At 54.7% G+C, this 21,220-nt stretch overlaps 1 protein-coding gene across 1 annotated transcript in view; it reads right to left on the bottom strand.

Moving 5' to 3' along the window:
- Positions 1-21,220, bottom strand: part of LOC105699201 (ankyrin repeat domain-containing protein SOWAHB) — a 76,471-nt gene that overhangs the window by 22,670 nt on the left and 32,581 nt on the right. Inside the window, exon 7 of the mRNA XM_012424023.1 lies at positions 3,253-3,263. Coding sequence (XP_012279446.1) covers positions 3,253-3,263 — 11 coding nt within the window. The remainder of the gene's footprint in view (positions 1-3,252; positions 3,264-21,220) is intronic.

Genomic DNA, 21,220 nt, shown 5'->3' on the forward strand with positions numbered 1-21,220 from the left:
CCCTAGCGAGCTTCGCCGAGGCGCTTTCGACCTGGAAACACACCTCCGCTCGATAGCTCAATTTTGACCGAAAGTACCGGGTACGCTCACGGAGGCTGGACCTTTATTGCGCATCATGGCGCCCATTAAGCGAACCGGCCCCGAGAACAATCTCCTACGGGAAGACCCTCCCTCGTGGAAAATCGTTCCTTCAATCCTGCCAGAAGAAAAACATAAATCTCAACACAAAAATTCAGAGAATCCGTATCTTCCCTGGAAGCCTAGAACGTTTCAAAGACTTCGTATATAATTACGATCTAACTCGTTCTGGATTACTTCTAAAAACGAAAGAAAAATGAGGAAATTAATTAATTAATTCACCGAGAGCCTGGGAATTTTCCAGGATTTTATGTGTGATTTAATTCAACACGTTTTGGGGTATCTCAGAAACGTACAGAGTATATGGCCCGATGTGGTCCCATGGAGTCCCGAGGTACCCCCCGCGATAATGGGGCCTCTTATCATCGTGTACTCTTCAGGGTGTATCGCGTACGATTCGGCGCGTGAAAATCGAAGAAACGGGCCCTCTCGGGCAGCCGGGGCAAATTACATCCCATTCGCGATACCCAATGACGCTCATTACAGCAGCTGTACGTCGCCGTGTCATTATTTAGATTAGCATAATGCCGGGCAATTAACCTGGGCCCGATTTGCATGGGAAATGACGAGCGGGGAGGTGCGGGGCCTCCTTCGGAGGTGTCCCTTCGTCCTGCGTTACTTTGTGGGTTACTTTGTAACAATCTCTCCCGCGGGATGATCGGGAGAGGGTGTAAAGGAGCGTATCCTGGCCGCTCCTCCGACGCGACGCCGAGGGACGGTTGCGTGTCCGCTCCTTTTTCTCCTGTAAGGCTAATTCCGAGGCCAATCACGCGAAATTGCAAGCCCGATCATTTTCCGCGACGGAACGCCCGCGGAACGATCGGACGGGGGCGCGGAATCCGCCATGGACGACGCAAATTAGCGACTCGCGACCCGTCAGCTTCTTCCTCCCATAAATATTGATAAACGGTGTTATGTCCGAATTTTCTATGCAACAATTCCCTGTTAAAAAAGAAAAAGAAGGAAAGAAAATAATGTATACAAACAACACCCTCGGGGATGAAACTCCTAATTACTATATTATCCTTTTCCTTTAATCGTGACACGCAATTTTCCTCGGCTGGACTAATTATCAGGGCTGAAAAGCGGGTCCTTTTTAATCAGGATAATTGTGGCGGATCCGCGTGCATGCGTCGCGGCGCCGCGCATCGGCTCCGCGCGTTCTTGGCCGCGGACGTCACGCACGCGGACGTCAATCGGACGGATTCGAGTGCGTGTCGTGCCAGCTCGGTGCGACAGGCACGATCTTAATCCTAGTCGAGTTTCGTCGTGTCCTTCGTCCTTTTCGAGGAGTCCGTTGGCCGGAATTAAAATGGCCGCGGAACTGAAGGGAAATAAATCCGAAAAAGAAAAAATGAAGGAACACGGAAAAGTGATTTTTTTTCGCGGAAAGGGGTGAATCATTTCTTCCGTTTTATGGGGGATTCTGTTTCCGGGACACCGTGGGGGATGACGTCGTTAACCCGACGCGCAATGGCGGGTCGCGCGAAAATCGCGAAAGGGTTGACGCGCCGAGAGGTGGAAGAAGCGAGAACCGCCCGCTGAGTTTTATGAGCTGCGGATTCAGCGCGTCGTCCAATTACATCTTTCCCGGTTAGGTGGTTCCTTCGTCTTAATGGCCAGTTAGTGCGGACATAAATGTCCACGTTGCGCGCTTTTAATTGTCCCCCTGAAAACGGCCGCGGAGGGAGAAGACGAGCAAGAGGGCCGAGGCCGGCCTTCGTGCGAATTTCTCGCGGGCTCCCCGAAAGAGGAGTTCTCCTTTCAGAGAGATACTTTTTCATTAGGGAGTTTTATCCGTCCTCGGCGAAACTGTCCATTTAAATCGAGAGGATTTTTCCAGGGGGTGGTGGTTTCAAAGCGAAGATTTTGCGAGATGTCGCCTCTTAACCTCCGAGGAACGAGCCGGGGCACAAATCCGGCGCGTCAGTTTGCCGAGCATGGAAGCGTGTAAACAAGTTATAAAAATGTCTCCGAGGCCTGGAGGCAAAACATTCGGGCGCAGTTTTATCGGCGGTATTAATCGCACGGAGTGGGACGCACGCCATGTTTCACCCCGTCATGCCGAGCGGCGTTTGCATTAATAATTTATACGCTTATTCCATAGCTCAGCTTCTAGCTGCCGCGCGGCGTCTTCTGGTTCTCCAAGATGGCGGCGCGACGCGTGGATCTCGCTCTTCCGCGGTATCTCGTAAACCATTGACAAGAAAGTTGAAAGAAAATTCGGGCAAAAGCGACGGAATGGCTGTCGCGAATTAAGAATTCGGTCTATCTGTTTATTATCTCATTTTGCCTGAGTTTTGGAGCCTTATGGGGCCCCAAGATGGCGATTTCGAAAATCCGGGGCCCGGTAAAAATCGCCATTTCACGGCACACCGTGAACCACTCGCGCGAGTGTTTTCGGCCGAAAGAAAAGTAGAATCACCCTCGTACGGAAAGAAACTGGTCCACCCCTGAATAATTCATCCCGTCCACGGCTTCTGGTCCCGTGGGGCCCCAAGATGGCGGGCCTCGCGCGAGAAAATCTGTAAGCTCGGGGCCCGACACATAATTCCGGGCCGGGGAACCGGGCCCCTGGAGGGCCGACGCGACGATCGGGCCCGGGCCCCTCTGCGGATTCCGGTTATTAATTTCGAGAACCTCCACGGGGTGCGCGGACCCCCTCGGCGTGTCAGCGAGGTTGCCCCTCGTTCGGGCGGGCCCGCTTGAGACAATGGCCGCCCGCGGCGCTGATGTCTCCGACGACGTCTGGGACCCCCGTCGGGACGCCGTCCACCTTTTACTATAGAGACGTCACTTATCGTTCCATCGGATCGTATTAATAATCGAACGATTCGGGCCCTGCCTCTCCACCCCTCGCGTAATCCAACTTTCCCCGCATCAAACGAGACTACGGCCTGATCTCCTAATCGCTTTAAATTCCTTAAATTACTTAAATCACTCCACCGAGTAATTTTACAGACACTTATATCCAACAAACACTTACACCCTGATACAAGGAAGTCGAGTCACCGTGAACAGCACCCAGGAAACATGAAACAGAAATAAATAGGATATCACGATATAATTATTTCTCTGCATAATTCTTTTCTACCAAATTTCATGGTACTCACGGATGACGGGTCCTATGTACGAGTCCACATCCGCAGATCACAGGGGTACATGAAACAAACAGGTACAAATTTTTCGTTAGAAGCGTGCTTAACACAGTGCATCTAGAAGGTAATCAGCTGATCGGCCGAAATCCGCGTAACGTTCGAAATTTTGGTCATACGTGTTTTTTTTTTTTCGTGCCCGTCAAAGCGGGCCCGGGGTGCAGGAGAAAAGGGGAAAAAAACCATAATTAGCCCCCGTCTCAGGACTCGGTCTTTCCGTGCAGGAGACTCGATCCTGCAACCCCTCGAGCACGCGAGTCCTGGGACTCCTGGGACCGCGTCCACGGTTAGAGCCGAAAGTTATCCAGGGGTCGCATTATGCCAGGGAAATAATTGGGACGTAATCGCCGATGCGATCCTGCGACGAAACAACCATTTTCCTCCCCGGTCATCCCCCCCCTTCGGTGGGTTTCCATGTATAAAGACGTTCCCCCGATCAACGATTTGCTATGCATGCTCCCGGACGAAAATTGCGTTTAATTTAGGGCGCAGTTTCATCCCCGAGCCCTCGCTGACTACATAAATGTAGATGTTCTGTTTAAAAACCCATTTTCGCATGTTTAGCATAATACGTAAAACGCGCGGCGACGCATATCGAGGGAAAGAGGGATGCAGAGGGGGAGGAGTCCTCGCCCTTCGGTGCATCGGCGAGAGTGCACCGCGCTGCATTTCGGGCCCCGAGACGTTTACAGCGGAGGAATTCGCTCGTCTCGGGCCCTCACGAGAGGCACGAAGGCCCAAAAAGAGTGACGTCCCCTGGGCCCCCCGAAAACGGGCCCCGGGAATCGCGTGTCGAGGATCGCCTCGACCTGCGTGCGCCCCCGGGCGACCATTGTTGCTTAACAATAATCGCGGTTATTTCCCGAAGAGTGCGTTGAGACGCGAAAAAAGTCTCCCCGGCCGCCATTTTGAATCGGGCGTCATCCGGCTTTCGGTCTCGACTCTCCCTCGTGTCTCCTTTCGATGATAAAACGATAAAGTCCACCATTGTTCGTCTATTCAGTATGCCCAGGACTGTTTGCTGGACATGTAATGGACTCTTGGAGTTTTTAATTGCTTCGTTAAGTCCTCTGACAGGTGAAGATACACCTCGGATAGCCGATCCCCGGAAGAGTTAAGGATTAGGCCGCAAGGTGGGAAAATTGTGGCGTCGCGGGACGCGTAATTAGATTCAAATTTATACGCTGTCGCTTATTTCGGGCGGTATGTAAATTCGATCGAGGCTGTTTCGTAATCAACCACTGATGGGATGTGCCGTTTCAATTTTCCCCTTTTTGGTCGCCTCGTCGGGGAGGCTTCGAGTGCCTTCTTCCCCGATGCCAAGTATCCGTCCGGGTTAAAAAGTAATAAAAAAATATCGAAGATAACGAATTATCGCACGGATGATATTTCTCCTTCGCGGGGAGACCCTATCGGCGATAAGTCCCGCGAGTTATTGCGCATAACTGCGGGTTTCAGGGCGTATAAAAATGATTCCAACGCCTCGATCGCGTTCACCAGTTGCTCCCCGTCTCGCCGTTTATTCTATAAACTCGAACGGGGCATGCCAATTGGTGTCCAATTTATTTCCCCCAACTCTTCGCCCCATTCATCCGAATTCCGAGCCGGGGCGCGACACGGTTTCGCTCCTCCCGCGTTTCTGCACCACTTTCGGGGCTGCAACTGCAGCGCTGCCCCCGCCCCTCCCTCCAGAGTAAAGTCGAGAAATAAAATTCGCGCCTGACCAAGAAAAATCCAATGACTCACGGAAAAAAAAAAAAAAAGAAATTTGGAGTCCCGTCGAGGCCCAAAATTCGTAAACCCCGAGGAAAGCCCAACTGGCAACCACTGATCGGGCCCGGGCCCTTCGAGCGGTGCCGAGAAAATTGCAAGATAATTGCGCGTCCGAGGGGGGAAGTGGTTGCATACGTACTTGGCCGCTACCAGCTACGTCCCCGGCGGGCGTATAAACGTTTGTACGAGTTTGCAAAAACCGGAGAAACCGGAGGTCCAGAGAGCCTTTCGAGTGCGATGCACCCTGAAGAGGGCGAGGACGCGGAGGGGCGGCCGCAGCCTCGCCGCCGGTTCCCCCGTCGGGGTTTCAACTTTTAATAATAAAATCGAGGGAGTCCGGCCCGTTAAGTTATGATAGGAGGAAGAATTAAGGGGCCCTGTCGGGATAGCGGGCCCGGGAAACCGCAGCAAGGCACGCCGCCACCGCGTAATTGCAGCGCCCTCGCTTACCGGCCGGTGCACTCGAACGATTGATTATTATTTTTGCACGAGTCGACCCGCCGCGACCCCGAGTGATCGCCCCGCCAATCAGACCTTATCCCAACTACCGACGCGAGGAAACCGCGAATGCTCCATTTCCCAGGAATTCTTCGATTTTTTTTTTTTTTACCTGAACTGCACCTCCAGAAAATCCCGAACTCCTGGAAGTATTCATGGAGTGATTATAATTTTTGGCGTCGCAGGATTTGGGGAATGGTTCTTTACCTTCCTTTTTTCCATTTTTTCACCTTGAAAAGAGAGCCCGCGGGCCCCTTCCTTCCGTTGCCCCGGCACGCGATAACCACGAGGCGCCCTCGGTGCATAAAGCGCAATATATTATATAATATGACGGCATTACGATAATAATATTAGATCGTATCCGGCGTGTAGGTGCGACGCAGTGGGGTTTACGACGTGCGAGGGTACGCGAACCGAGCCGAAGGTTGGTAGGTTTATGACCTACTGGAAGGAGCGGAGGCTCGTCTTCGCCGACCTGAAGTCGTGGTTCGAGCACTCGCTGGCTTTCCGTGGAGGCGCCACCGTAGGAGGGCTCTCTTTCCCTCCTCACATGCATACGTAAACCCCCCTCGGGTTGACGACGAGATACGGGGCAGGCACCTCCGCGGAGGGAAAGTTCGCCGAGGGTGTCAGACCCGACGAGGGGGCCAGATAAAGGAGCAGGGGTAGAAACGGCATAACGGAGGTCGCGACTGTACGAGGATATTACCTACATGCAAATGCTCCCTACATGCTCGACGATTCTATCGCGAGGGCTGCGAGAGAAAACCCAGCCCAATAAGGCGCGCGGTTCTCCAAGATGGCCGCCGCGCAGACCCTTCCATATCGCTCCTTCCGGAATACATTGTGTCGCAGCAACATACGCGGGTATATATTTCATTATCACTCCGAAATAAGGCTTGAAAAAAGACGCGGTATCTAAATATCCGTACTCTCGGTACGGTTACATTCCATCCAGGTCTAGTCACCCGTCGGTCGACGTCGACCACCTCGGTAGACGTCGCGGCGTCCGCGGGCGTAGCCCGAGCGAACGGCTATTAAGATAGCAAGAGGGGCCATTAATAAAAGGCCGCGTAACGAATCGGCCACGGAAGTTCGGGGTCAGGTGAGATGGTAGCGCGCGATACCCCGGGCATTACACCCCCGGGTGGAGGCGCCGCGTCCATTCATAAGTGTCCCCACCCTAGTAAGCGGCGATCCTCGAGCGGTTGCACAATAAGCTGCATAAGGGCCCTTGCCTGCAACCAGCGGAGCAGCCAAGAAATGCCAAGATGATGGACGGCACCGAATGTCCGGTCCCGGGTATCCCGAGATACCGATCGCGACCGGCCCACGTATGACCGCGTCTCGATACCTCGATTCGACGCGTCGATGGCGGAGTCTTGAAAACAAGAAAACATCCCGTAATGTACGAACCCCTACGCCTTGCCACCCTCGGCGGCCGTCCGCGGGGATAAATCGCGGTCCAGGAGCGTTTTTCATCCCGAACGCGGAATCAACGTCCGCCAGAAGAGACCTCCTCCTCGACGGAATCCGCGGCGGTCCGGCAAGATGGCGGAGCCCTCTTCCCGGCATATCGGCGGGGGGATTTATCGTCCCAGGTGCGACGGGGATTCCGCGGCGGATTCGCCGGTGCCGCGCAAAGCGTCGGGTGTTTCCCCCGAAAATGAGCCCGGGTCTCGCCCTGCCCCCCTCCGGCCGGGCGCTCCCGTGGGCGTATCCCGGATGGACCTAATAAATTGTTTGTTGTAATTAAATGAGTTCGGGGAGTCGTGTAGGGTGGGCGAGGTGGTGAGGGTGGGCAAGGGCCGCTATATATAAAGGAATAAAGATGAACGGCCTATGGATGGGCCGCTATCTGCGCCGCTGGAACAGAAACACGCTCGCGGCGCGACAGCTCCTGACAAATGACGGCCCGACCGGGGCCGCGCGGCCGCCTCGCTCCGTCTCCCTCGCACCCACGGGAAGCGCCTCGCTCGGTCTCTCTCGCACTCACGGGACCGGGCGCCCGTGCGCCGCTCTCGGCGTTCTCACCCCCTGGCCCAGGGCCGTACCCGGCGACGCATGATTAAACGGGGAAAACGAAATTGACCGGCGGACGTATAGACGTATGCTCGCTTACACACGCGGATCCACGCCTATTCGGACGCATCTCGCGGTTCCAGGCGCATATATGCCGCGATGCATCCATGCACCGAGCGGCGGCCATAAGTGGATTTATGGCGCGCGCCTACTTACGGTGCTCTCGATCCGAAAAAATCCTGCGCGGCTGCACGTGCGCGCGAGGAAACCGGGAAATTAATTCCGAGGTGGATTTATCGAACGGGCCGAATAAATAACAAAATAGGAAAAATTCATCGGGCACCGACGGATGTTGTCGAAGGGGGTGGCGGCGGCGAGTATATAAAACCGAGGGATAAATAATGCCCGAAAGTGGCCGTTTCGGCGCGGTGGCCTTTTTTAATACACGGGACGCGCATGTCCACCGGTCATCCCGGATGACGTATCCGGCGTGCTCAGACGGGATAAAAAATAGGAAAAATCGGGCACTCCTAGCACTACAACGCCGGCTACGCTAACTTCGGGCCATTTTCCGCGCTATTTCCCCTGGTCCGAGGCCACTCCACGGCGGGAAACCCGGAAAAAAGCGCGGGGGCGGGGGCCTGGGAGTGGAAATAAAAATCCAGGATCCGGTTCCCGCGGGACAGGGGCCGGGAATTGCATCCCCGAGGTGCAGCCGCCGCGCCGGCGGGAGCCGCGCGCGATGGATTTGACAGAAGGCTTTACAAAGCGTTGTCGCGCTATTTTGTATTTTATTTTCCGCCCGGGATTGGACACGGACGTTAACAGCACTCGTTGTAATGCTTTATAATGCTCTCGGCCCGGTTCCCGGGGGTTCGGGTGGGTGGGCCTTCCTGTCCCTTTCTCCCCCCGGGACCTCTCTCTCTCTATGCGCGCTCGGAGCGTAGCGCCGGGACTCTAGCCTGTGGGATTTTGTCGCGATAAAATATGGCGACACGGCCCGAACCGGCCGTCTAGGCTGGGCGCACTTTGGTGCACTCGCCTGCACTTTACCGGGCACGCGGCTCGGGCCCATTTGGCCCGCGCACGCGCATTACTGCGCCGCGCATCTTTTATTCATCCCGACTGAGTGGAGCCTTAATTTGAATTGAATGGGATTTATAAATTATTTCAAATTATAGTCGCGACGCATGACCAGCGCCGGGGCTACCGGCCCCTGCGGCGGGACCAAGGATACGTTGCGTGCACTCGTTGCACGGGGCCTTAGGGCCCCACGAGCCGAGCGCCGGCAGGTGCATTCCCGCGGCCGGGGCAGCGGGACCCACTGGCTCCTCGGTTACGCAACGAGTCCCCCAAGAGACCGCGGGACATCCGATCGATCGATCCTCCCCCAGAAGGTAAGGATTTTGGGCCTCGTTTTCGGGGTCAGCGATCATTTCTGCACCATTGAGAACGGGTGCAAGGTCGCGGGGCGACGTCATCCCAACGGTCCAGAGTCTAGGAGTCCGAAAAAGGGGTGTCAGGGTTTTGGGCCCGCTCGCGGGGCCCGAGGGGTATTCTCAATGAAACGCCGGCGTATAAATCTCGAGGGGAGTCGTTTGTCTCCCTTCCGGTGACGGGGCCCGCTGCTCGTCGAGCCCCTCGGAGGGGGCGTCCCGGGGCCCGTGGCCCAGGTCAGGTTTTCTTCCCACGAGATGCGAGTCGGTGGCGTCTCGGTCGGCAAGAACGCCGGCGCTCGCGTTATGAATTACAGATCGGGCCCCGCTCGGTACCGGTATACACGTCGGACCCCGCGCCTATGTAAGGCAGGAATCGGTCCGGCTTCCGAGGGGGTGAAAGAACCCGCGTCTCCGCGGCGGTTCCGCTCGTCCTCCCGAGATCGCCCTACACCCGATTAATTTGTTCCTAGCCAGCGGCTTGGCAGCCGCGGAATGTATGCGGCAAAACACATTTATGTAGAAGTCAAGGGGAGCGAGACGGAGTGTGTAAGACAAGCCGCGGCTGACGGGCCCGCGAAGGGGGGTCGGGGAAACAAAAAGGGGGCCCGTCCGCATCGGGAGACATCTGTCCCCTCGTAACCTACAAATCGAATTTGAGAAATGCGATATCCAAAAAAATTAATCCCGGACTCCGGTGAACTGGGAAAATTCTAGGGTCGAGAAGGAACACCAAGTACTGCAAGACTATGGATTATAAATGAGGGAAAGGATCGTAAAAAATAAAAAGAAAGGTAAGAAGGAGAGTCGTCATCCAGAGAGTGGAGTAACGGCGCGGTGGAGGCTCGCTCGCCGTTCATCCTCTCGCCGGAGTACGTCACCCGATTAATTTGTTGTTAGCAAACAGGTTGGCAAACGGCGAGCGGATGTTGCCCGGCAAATAAAGGAGCCTCCATTTATTAAGCTGGCAATAAAATAACGCTCGGCTCGCTCCCTCTCCGTGGGTGGAACCGAGACGGAAGAGGCCGGCCCCAGAAGAAAGGGTTGACGCGGGCCCGCGGGAGCGAGAGAGACCACGCCATGCGGCGACTCCTTGGCGCGAGTAGGACGCACCGGGGGAAGGAGAGGAGCCCTTTGATTTATGCGGAAATTGGGGAGGCTGGGACGCTTTGGCGGAATATCTCCAAGACGTCGCAGCATCCTCCCGGCTGCTCCGGTACATTTAGGAAAGTAACGGCCGGAGGTGTAGATTAATCTTCCCCGTGAACGGCGCGACGGTGTCCTCGTCATTGGCTCCGGATGCCGAAGAGCCGGCGTGGGAGTGGAACTTGAACTTTTTAGACGGATCCGTCGGAAAAGTCGAATCGATGCGGCGAAAAAAAAACGACGCGGACAAAGCGACGTCTGGCGAGGAACATTCGGATAGCATAATTCGTGAAAATCAAGATGACCACCGTGGAACTTGAATTTTTTAAATGAACCGATCCGTCAAAAAAATCGAATCGATGCCGTGACGCGGATAAAGTATACTTTGACGGCAGGAGGAGCGTCCCGATGGAATGACCTGTGAAGAAAAAATGGACGGCCGGGGAACTTCACTTTTTTTAAATGGACCAATCCGTCAAAAAATTCAAATCGATGCTGTGACGCGGATAAAGTGAATTCTGGCGACACGAGGAGCGTCCCGGTAGCGTAATTTGTGACGAACAAGATGACGACCGTGGAACCCGCGAGACCGACGGATGCTCCGATCCCATGCTGCGCTAGGAAGCATATATCCTGCGCTATCTAAATAATTATCGCGGCCATTACCATCACGCGGCGTTGTTCGGCGCTGCCGAACCCGCGCGGAAGGGCCGCCACGTTGCGTGCGCCCCGCGGATCCGGACGCGGGGCCCATCGCGTCATAAGACGAGGCCCCCCGGTTACTGATGGCGCCACTTACGAGGACATGTGTCGTGCGATACGGATCGGGCATCATGCCCCAACAGCGCAGTGGCGTCCCTCGACGCCATTGTTGCCTCCTCCGTCCTCTGCTGGAGATCGGGGTTCGATACGACGAATTTTATCTGCCACGAAGACCACGTGAAAAATCCTCAAATTTTTCCGTTCTCTCTTCAAACCTTTCCAATTCCGCGTAGAACTCTCGATATTTATCATTATTTCGAGTTAATGTCTCGAGGAAACGCCGGAAATTGCATTTTGGGCCTCCACGAAGAATTCTAAAAAAGGGCTACGGTTCGGAATTGGGCATGGAAGTGATATCGAGAGAACGTAACGGAGGAGCAGCGCTTCTGCCAAGGAGAGCAGAGCGTTCCTGAGGTTAGGAGTCCTCATTCGCTTTATCGTGCGTCTTTAATCGGGTCCGAGGTTTCGGTAACCCTCGGGTTACCTGGTGCCCCTTCGAGCCGTTTCTGGAACGGGTGCGCCGGATTTGCCTGAGAATATACGGCCCCTCGTAGACCGGCTCGGAGGAAGAGAGGCACCGCCAATTAGCTTGAAATAATGAACATGTTTCGGCGTCTTTTGTTTTTCCCTCCCGGTCCCCGTGCCCGCCATCTATGCGGACCGCCGCGAGCGACCAGAAAGGAAGGGGAGGAGGAGACCAGCTACAATGGGAGACTTCGCTTTTGGATTTCTCCCCTCGCAGGATCCTCTTTTCTCCGGCGACTTCGCCCGCTGCGGCTCTCGGGCATAATCTCGAATGTTCCCTCCGCGGAACTGCGAGGAAGTAAAGGAGTCCGGAAAAGGATCCCGAGCCAAGCTACCAATCCAGCTACATTTTCCGAATCGCCCCAATTCTCCCAATTTCCGTCGCCGTTTAAAATTCACATTCCCTACCGAAGTTCAACTCCAGAACTTGGCGCCGGACTCGAAACGTCGCGACAAAATGCCGGGACTTGATATCGACCCTCTTTGAAAAAAAAAAAAACAAGAGAAAATAAACTTGGAACGACCGACGCCAGGATTACTTTGTGGAGTCTTCTAAAGACATCCGGAAAACTCGGGAGAATTTGCGGAAAATAATTCAGGGCCCATGGGAGACGCGGAACACGCGGAAGCGAGGAACAAAAGCCCGAGGAAACGCGGAACTCCGGTTCTGGTCCAGACTTCGAGGTCACGGCGGGGCTTCTGCATAGAGTGCACACGTAGAGTGCACACGTGGAGTGAACGCGTATAAAGTGCACACACGAAGGGATCCTCGGAGGTAGCGAAGCCGCGGGGGCAAAAAGCCAGCGGCGCGATCGAGTGAGAACGATTCAATCAGGAGGCACATAAATCTCCTCCCCGCGGACATCCCGAGCCGGCCTTTTCTTTCCCTCTCGGGTCCGGAGGCCGGCTCGGCTCTCCGCAGCCTCTTCGCGGCATCTCCGCCGCGGCATCTCCGCAGCCCGCGGCCGGTGTATTAATTATGCGCCGTGTGCGCTCGCGGGCATTCCACCGGCCCCGGTACCAGTATTTGCGGCATTGTTAATCCGCGCTCTCCGTCTGCTACCGTTTCGTTTGTTCCCTCCCCCGAAGCGGCATCCCGCTTCTTTTCCCTGGCCCGAGAACGTGATCCGCGTGCGTCCCGGCCCCGGAACCCCGAAGAGGACCATCGCAGCCGGCAAAAACCTCGCCCATTTACCCCGCTTCTTTTTTTCAGATCCTGAACCTTCTCTACGATCTCACTCAAGGACTCGCCATCTAATACCCCCTCGAAGATTTTTTTTTATTCTCCAAAAAATCCAAGAAAAATCGGGACTTTAATTTCAACAACCGCATCAAGGGGTTACAGCGATTCGGATGCACTTTCGAAAATTCCTATAAAAATGTGGAATTTTATCGGTGTGCATTTCCGGGTTGTCATCCACGAAGATGCGAATTCTTGGGGATGGGGAATACAAAGAAACGCGGATAATCGATGTAGGGGCGAAATCGAGGCAAGGTTCTCTTCTTGCAGAAGCTTAGGAGGCCAAAGAGCGGCTTCTGCGGACGAATCCGGCCGAGGGCTTTGGCCCCGATCGCCGGATACTGGCGAACTGGTCCCTAACGCGTGTGCGTGGCCCTCGCGTGTGTCCGACGCGTCGAGGGGTCCGTATTTACGAAAATGGGACCGGCCGATAAATAACCCAGGGAAGGAATGCACGCTTCTCGGGGGATATATACCGAAAACCAGATCCCAATACCGCGCGGCGACTTGCGCGCGCTTATTTAAAAGCGCCGTACCGGTCGCAGATGTTTTAGGATTCAAATGAACCCTCCGCGCTGACACTTTAATGCTCCTTGTCGGGGATATTTTCTCCTCGTCGCCGAGCCTCCCCCTCGGTCGAATTACCGGCGAGACACCGTCGCTGACATAATTGTATCCCCGAGGCCGCACCTGGTCTTCCGCAATTGATGCGGAACTTATGAACTCGGCCCCAAGATCGACGAATCTTCCGAGAAAGAAATAGTAAATCTCTGAAGAAGAAAAAAAAATTTCAATCGGAGAACTCCGCCGAATCGCGCTGTATATCGATCCGCAGAGACCGATGAGAGTTACGAGGGACGGTTTAGGGGAAAATCGTTAGGTAGGGATTTTATTTATCTTTTGCATTAAAGCGTCGAATTGAAATAAAAAGTCCCTCAAAATGTCCGGCGCACGGCGCTCTTCCGCTTCCGGGGGACATTTAAATATTTCACGCGCCGGTCCACGTGGAGGGCCTCCGATGGACACTACAGGGTGACGCACGTCACTCCATGGGTCCCGGGCAGTAAATCCGGCGAGGGATTTCGAGCGGGCGCGTCGCGACCTATAACTCTTCCGCCCACCCATCTTCTTCCTGGGTCGAACACTTCACGGGCCCCCGGCATAACCCCGTTATTATTCCCGCCGTAGTGACGTTAAGCGTAAACGCGGCCAAATAAATGGTACTTTTACCCCGATATATTATAAACCGCGGCCCCCGGGGTCCGCAGTCTGGCCGCGTCCGCAAGAGTGATGGGCCGCCGGGTGTACAGGCGGATCCGAGTGGATGCACTTCGCCGTCGTTTCGACGATCCCCTCTCGGTTGGTATTTTTTTCCATCTTTTTTTTCAAGGTTTCTCTTTACATTTTTTTACCCCCTCCGAGGAGTCACTTCCCGCGGGGAGGATGGGCCCGCGTAAGTGGTTGTTGTGACAGGGCCGATACACCGATCGGCCCGCGCGTTCTGCGCGCAGCGGCCTCCTCTGCTGCAGCTTCCAGAGACGCACACGAGGCGCGTAATCCCGGGGCATGGCGCGACGAAACGAAAGTAACGTTCTCGGGGATCTTGAAGAGGGAACTGACGACTTGGGACGGGACGCGTTAACGAACTGACACGGTCTTGCGAGCGAAAAGAATTAAAGGAAGTGAAAGACGAGGACCCGAACCGAGTCATATCTGCCAGACCAAGATAGAGACTGACTGACTGACTGATCGCAGAATCTTTGATCTTTCGGAGGACGAATCTGAGATTTTAACTCGAGTCTTTCGGAGAACGAACCTAAGAGTCCGGGACCCGATATGATTCCACGGCGATCGGAATCCGCTCGGCGAGGAAACCCACGTCGAAGGCGAGCAAAGTCTCGAGGAGATTTAGTGTCGGGCCCGTTGCGAGTTCCCTGGGCCTACCCACGCTCCGGGGCCTGATTCACGGGCATTTTGGATTCCACGATCCCGGTCTCCCCGAGGAAGGAAACTCGCGTCCTTCCGATCCTGTCTCGCCGGCGAAAGGACACGAGGCGCCTCTCGAGCTAACGGCGGCGTCGCGTCGCAGCCTCTCGTCCGCTGTCCCCATAAACAAGAGGGGCTCCTATTAATAAAATGACCAGGTCGCGACAAACCCCATAAACCGATACACTCCTACATAAACTTCAACTCGCATCTCGTGCACTAACCCTCGAATTTCACGATTCCTCCCAGTACAGCCCAGGAGCGCTCCGCCATCTCTCCGAAAAAATCGCGGATAAATATAAGAATAATTGACAATAATATTAAAAATCGGAATACCTCCAATTTGAGGGGGATTTCCAAGTCTAGAGACTCGGATCCGAGTTTCACTCCGAGCCGGGGAGGAAAAAACAGGCGAATCTGGAAACCGTCGAGAAGCCGAAGAGAGAGGCGACGAGAGGATTACGCGTTTGTTTGCGGGTCTTCGGGGCGGAGAAGCGGGATGGATGTTGCTCGGGCATGTAGCATGGAGCATATAGAGTATAGCATATACTAAGGGATAAGGGGGTTAGGGGGCAAGAGGGGGTCGGGCACCACAAGAATGTCGTGGCCGGAACAGCGCGGAGACACGCCGGGACACGTGTAGGTTGGGACAGAACGGAATATATACGCGGTCGCGTATATATTCCTCCGGGCTCTCTTTCTCTCTCCCTCTTTCCCTGGGTCCGTCTTCTTCTTCTCCTCTCTTAAAACTCTCTCTCGGTTTTCCAGCTGCGCGACGCTCGTCAACGGTGACGGCGACGGCCACCCTCGGCGCGCGTCGGCATTCCCGCAAAAAAGGCGCCCCTTGTGTTCGTATAATAGCCCTGGTGACTTCATCAGCGAGGAGACGTTTTTCGCCCGTCTGGGGACCCTATGGACCCAGGACCGATATCCACCGGAAGTGTGCGAGGACCGATCGGTGTAAACCGGCGATCGCGAAAAAAAAAATCCGTTCTCTATACGAGACATAAATTTTCTTCAATTTTACATATCAACCAGAGAACCTGGTCCAACCACGAAGAGTCCAGGCCGTGATGAGACCTCGATAAGGTCGTTCCATGATCTCAAAGCGAGATCTCAAAAGAAATTTTTTTCTTTGATTCTCAGTGGGGAAAAGTGCCAAGTTCACCCACGAGGAGTCCAACTGACGATAAGAGTTGACGAGGACCTCCCGATAAGTCGATAAAGTCGCTCCAAAGTCTCTTAAGACCCTCGGTTAAACTCGAGGAAGTTTAGGAATTTTTTCAACACTAAAAGAAATTTTTTCTCGGTATTTCAAACCCAGTGGACGGTGAAAAGTGACTAGGGCGACCGCGAGTCCGAACGAAAGTCGGGGAGGACCTCCCAATTCGACGCTAAGGACGCCCTAAGGCCCCCCAAAGCCCCCGGCCGAGGTCGAGGAGGCTCGGATCCGCTAATTGGGCGGAGGTTTCCCCAGCTCCTCGGTTTTTTTCCGGCCCGAAGAGGTGGTGGTCGTCGGCAGCGGGGTAGTCGATCACCGGCGGAATTGGCGGTGTAGCGGTCATAGAGTGAATCCCGGGCGTTCCATCACTGCTTAACCGAGCCACCACCGCGTCCCGGTCTCGCTTTACTTTCCTTTAAGTCACTCGGCCATGCCCCCAGCCCCACCCGGGCCGGGGTCTCATCTAAAAAGAGAGCCATAGGTGTGTCCCCCTGGCACGAGGACAGGGTGTTTAATGGCCGTGATTACTCAGCGGATCGAATGGGCCGCGGCGGCGCGCGTGACATCGCCGTAACGAAATACCAAAATAACGTCACTAATAAATATACTCGACGCCGGTGACTGGCACCGCGACGCCGGGTCCAGAATTAACACCGGCCCGCGGAAACGCCCCGGCGCTCGGCGCGAATCCCGAGGGCACCCCCAGGAACCGCGACTCCACCCGCGAACCCCGTGAAGAAGACCCTCCTCCTACGTCCCGCCACCTCCAAATATAAATCCAAACCAGCCAAAGGTTTCTACGGGATTTGGAGATCCCGTAGAAAATTAACGGAGAGACCTCCTGGATTTTTTACCATTTTTTTTAATACGCTTCGTTGGGCTGGGAAAATTCGAGGGGGGACCGAAGAGGTCTCTGCATTTGTGGGATGCATCGGAAAGCTTTTCCGCTTAATTTGAAAATCGAGTCCGGTCGGTCCCTTCCCGGATACCTCCTACGGGATCTGGGATCCGAAAGGGGATGAGGGTTGGACGCGTGCACGCGCGTGTTTACCCGAGACACGACTTTCTTCAGCTGTGGCGTTCCGTCACTCACGCAAATAACTCCGAGCTTCCCCCCTTCGGTGCGTAATTTATGTTCACCGGGAAGACCCGTCTCCCGTGCTCGCCGGCCCCATCCGTGATGGGCGCTCCTCTTCCGACTTGACGGAGTTCCTCCTGCCCGCTTATATTTAAACCCACTTTATAACACTTTACCGCAGAAGTCGCACCGGGACGCCCCCGGATATTTCCCGGCTCCGTCGACGGGGTCCGGCTTCCAGGGAGGCCGACTCCCCCGACTTGGCGACTCCTTCGCGAAACCGGGGAAAAGAGAAACGAAATTCTCGCCCAAAATTAACCACAAAGCCATGAAATTCATAACCCGAGATTATCTCCAATCCCAATTTGGGACCGACGTCCCGTTTGTAGGCGAATTTCGAGGATTTCGTCTGAAGGCCTCCCGAAGAAACTGCGGTCTGGTCTTGAAGACGTTCTCGAAGACGTTCATGAAAAACGGGCCACTTAGAGTCCTTAATTAATTTCATTAACCGTGGATGTGGTTGTCCGTAATTTCATGTCGGGATCATTTTTATCCTATCGAGTGGCGAATTTCTGGACGAAGGAGAACGAAGAGGGGTCCCGTCGATTAAGGTTCCCGAGGAACGTGCAGATGGGCGAGAGGGTCCCCTTGGTCCTCCTAAACCATCCCGACGCATTCCGTGGCTGCTCGAGCGACTCGCCGAGGCCGCAGACTTTGCTCCGCGGGTTAATTCTGGATCCTCTTGGTGCCACCAAAAAGTCGGACCCGATAGATTCCGCAGACAAAAGTCACACCGGAAGGGCGCGAGACGAGCCCTTCGAGTCTTCCTCGGGGGTGGAAGAGGGCCACTTAGGAGGCCTTTGCAAGATCCGGTTAATTCTGGCACCGTCGTCACCGAACTTCCAATTACCGTCTTGCTGTACCTACAGGATGCCTCAACCCCGGCACCCGCCGTAAAAAATGTCTACAAACGTCATGCATCCTCCAACATCGAATTCATCCTAAAATTGCAGATTTAATACGGCGACTTAAAGGGAGTCTGGTCCAGGTGACGTTATTTTTAAATGCGTTTTTCTTTTAAAGAAGAGAATTTCTTTTAACCATCTTGTAAAGTTAGCCTGTACATCAAATGCAATTTTTCCTAACAGGATGGATGATGTTTAGTACTCCATAAAGTGTCTTTTAAATTCGTTGAGGTGATTAATCGAGGAAAAATGAACGCTTCTCGGAGAACGTACCGGGGACCAAGATGGCGGCGCGCGTCCGTTCTCCGGTTCTACACTCCGGCGTCCGGGAGCGCGGCGTCGGATATTAACCGCGCCAAGGGGAGGGAACAATTCCAAGGTGTACGTTGTCACCCCCGTTTTATCGCAAGATTCACGAGGTACAACTGCGTACGGTTATGATCGACCGGCATAAAGATGAAAGAGGCGCGCGGCGTCCGGTCCCTCAGAACTTTTACAACCGACTCCATCTTGGTACCGCTCTTTCTCCCGACGACGCCTCGAAATTTATCGGGCGATAAACCGACGCCGTGGGTTATGGCAGTCAAGTGCGAGGCCAAAGGCGTCCCCGATGCACCGGCGATCGTAGGCGTCGCCATCACTCGTGTTCCCGCCAGGTGGCGGAAGCGTCGGTTCCCGAAGGAAAGAAACCGCGGAAGAAGAAGAGGAAGCCCCCCAATCCGTCCATCGGGAGAAAACAAATAGCGCGTCCCCATGCTAATGGCTCGATTAATTAGGTTCGTTTCGCTTTAGAGCGTCGAGGAATCTCCTCCGCTCTTCCCGGAGGTTAAGCGAAATAATTAGAGAAATTAGGGCGCCCCGAATCGTTTGTCATTAGGATCCGCTATTAATTCCTCGTTAATTCCGCCTTTCCTCGTCAAGTAAGACAAACGGTTGGCTCGTTTTCGTAGAACCCCCTTCGGGGTCGATGACTAGGGCCTTAAAAGGGTGCCGTCGGAAGGCCATTGAGAATAAAATCGTATAATTTCAAGAACACAGATTTTTGGGACCGTGTATGACTGAAGTGGCATCTCACTTTCTTCATCAAGATTAAGGCTTTCGAATCCTTTCTTTCATTGCGAAATAGAAGTGGTGGAAAGCTAGATCGCCCAGGTGGCTATTACGACTTCGCCGTCTCGGCCGCCATGTTTATTTTATCCCGGAGAGAGCGCCTCCCGGGTCCTCGGACGAGTCCTCGAGTGGCTCTTCAGGGTACGTCCGATACCGTCCGAGGGCCATCGTGACCAGGGTACAGCGACGGCCACTCGAGAGGGAGAGGAGCCTTGATGTTTTGCCGGCCTCCTCGAGATCTTCAAAGAGAAGCGCCACTCGCCATCGACCGACCCTCGATGCAAAGCCTCTGCTTGAATTCCCATCCGCATAATTTCCAGGGGTGGAGGGCCGAATTCCCACTTAACAAATTGCCCTCCTCCCGGCAAAAAACGCCACCTTGACGCCAAAACGGCGCACGCGAACCCCCTCCCAAGTGGCACCCCGAAAAAAAAAAAACAAACCAAGTCCTACCATGTCGCACCATTTCCCCCGATCAAGCCGCACGCCCTAACGGACCACCACCGACTCCGAATTTTTGACACACCGGGGAAAAGGAACGTTGAAAAGTATAATATCAAGGTCCAGGACGAAGTCTTACCGCTAAAGTAAGTAACTTAAGTAAACCGTGTAAATAATTCCGGAGGATTTGGCGAGCTCCGTTTCTGGCGCTGGCGTCCAGAGCCACGCGCAGTATAGACATCAGCGGTCCCTCGGGAAGAGCAAATAAAGTCCCCGCGAAAGCCCGTCATAACTGTCGCCACTGTGACCGCGGTTAATAAATACTCCGTCGGTTGGGCCGGGCTCGCTCCCGAGAAGGAACCGGGCAGAGGTATCGGCGCGTTGCAGAGCGGGACCAAGATGGGCAGAGCGAGTGAGATAGGGCGGTGGTGACAGCGGCAACCAGCCGTGCATCGGTTAGTCTCGCCACATCAACGGTCTAACCTACGAGTCCCACCTCTCGCTCCTCTTTTTTCCCCCTCGAAACGCCGAGGATCCGCATCTGGTGGCGCACCAGTCGTCGACGCCGGAGACGACGCCGAAGACGGCGCCCGAACCTTGACCATCCCCTCGGAATGACTCCTCTTGCTCCAAGAAGACCCCTTCTCGTTTTTCCCTCATCACGGACGTAACGCATGTACCAACAGTGGAGAGATGCCGAAGGCGGCGTGAGATGTCGAAAAAGCGCCACCTCCCTTTCCTGATCCGACGCTCCGTCAAGGCGTCGCGGCGCATGGCAGGGACGCACCTGCGAGGGGTTGAAGATGAACGCTCGACTTCGGTCCTGGGCATTAATCGCTCTCCTTGGCTGATGGAAGAGGTGGTGATCTTCTCTCTTCCATTGGTGTCGATGGCCACTGGGAGAACTCTTCAGGGTCCGTGTTCCGAAAATTTGGGTTCTTCTTCTTCGTGCCGGCAGGGGGGAAGATCCTTGGGGATTTATCGGCACTGTCGACGCTATCGGCGCTATCGGACCAAGATGGTGCAGAGGCTGCAGCATCCGAGAACCACCACTCGGCGTGCCCCCTTTCGGTCTTGACAAACGTCTCAAGATCTCGGTTACGAATCCCAGCCAAAAGACACCGGGGCCTGACTTGCCGGGTTATTATTAGTGTGCGCCGCTACAAATAATGGCTCCCGCGCGCGGAGCAACGCCGGCGGCTCGCGACGCCTAGTCACGGAGGGAGGGACGATCCGACGCCCGATCTATTTATATGTTTACAGAATGCGCCGGGGATCGAGCAGCTGATTTATAAGCGCGCCAAGCTCACTGACAAATTTCGCTTTACCGCCCGTTCGGATAAGTGTCGCGCGGGGGGACCGCGGATCGGCCTAATGGCGGAGATGCCGGTCCACGCTTCCCACGTGCTCTCCCACGACGGTCCCACCTAACCTAACCTCTTCCGAAACAAAAGAAACTACCACCCCGACCGATCCTCGAGTCGGAGAATGTTCCCATAAAAATACGTCATAAACTTCAGGAATTCTGAGACGCACCCTCTATGACCTGGGCCCACAAGCCAGAGACCCTATTCTCGAGTTCATACGATCAAATTTTGCATGCAAAATTGACAGTCTCGTGAAAGACCCTCGAATGTTGACCAGCGACGCGACAATACCACATTATTCGTGCGAATCCGTCCGTATGGGAAAAAAGAAGATCCGCATGAACTAGAGAATCGGA

This window comes from Orussus abietinus, unplaced genomic scaffold, assembly GCF_000612105.2.
Source record: "Orussus abietinus isolate OABI.00-Male unplaced genomic scaffold, Oabi_2.0 scaffold3, whole genome shotgun sequence".
In the NCBI taxonomy this organism is placed as follows: domain Eukaryota; kingdom Metazoa; phylum Arthropoda; class Insecta; order Hymenoptera; family Orussidae; genus Orussus; species Orussus abietinus.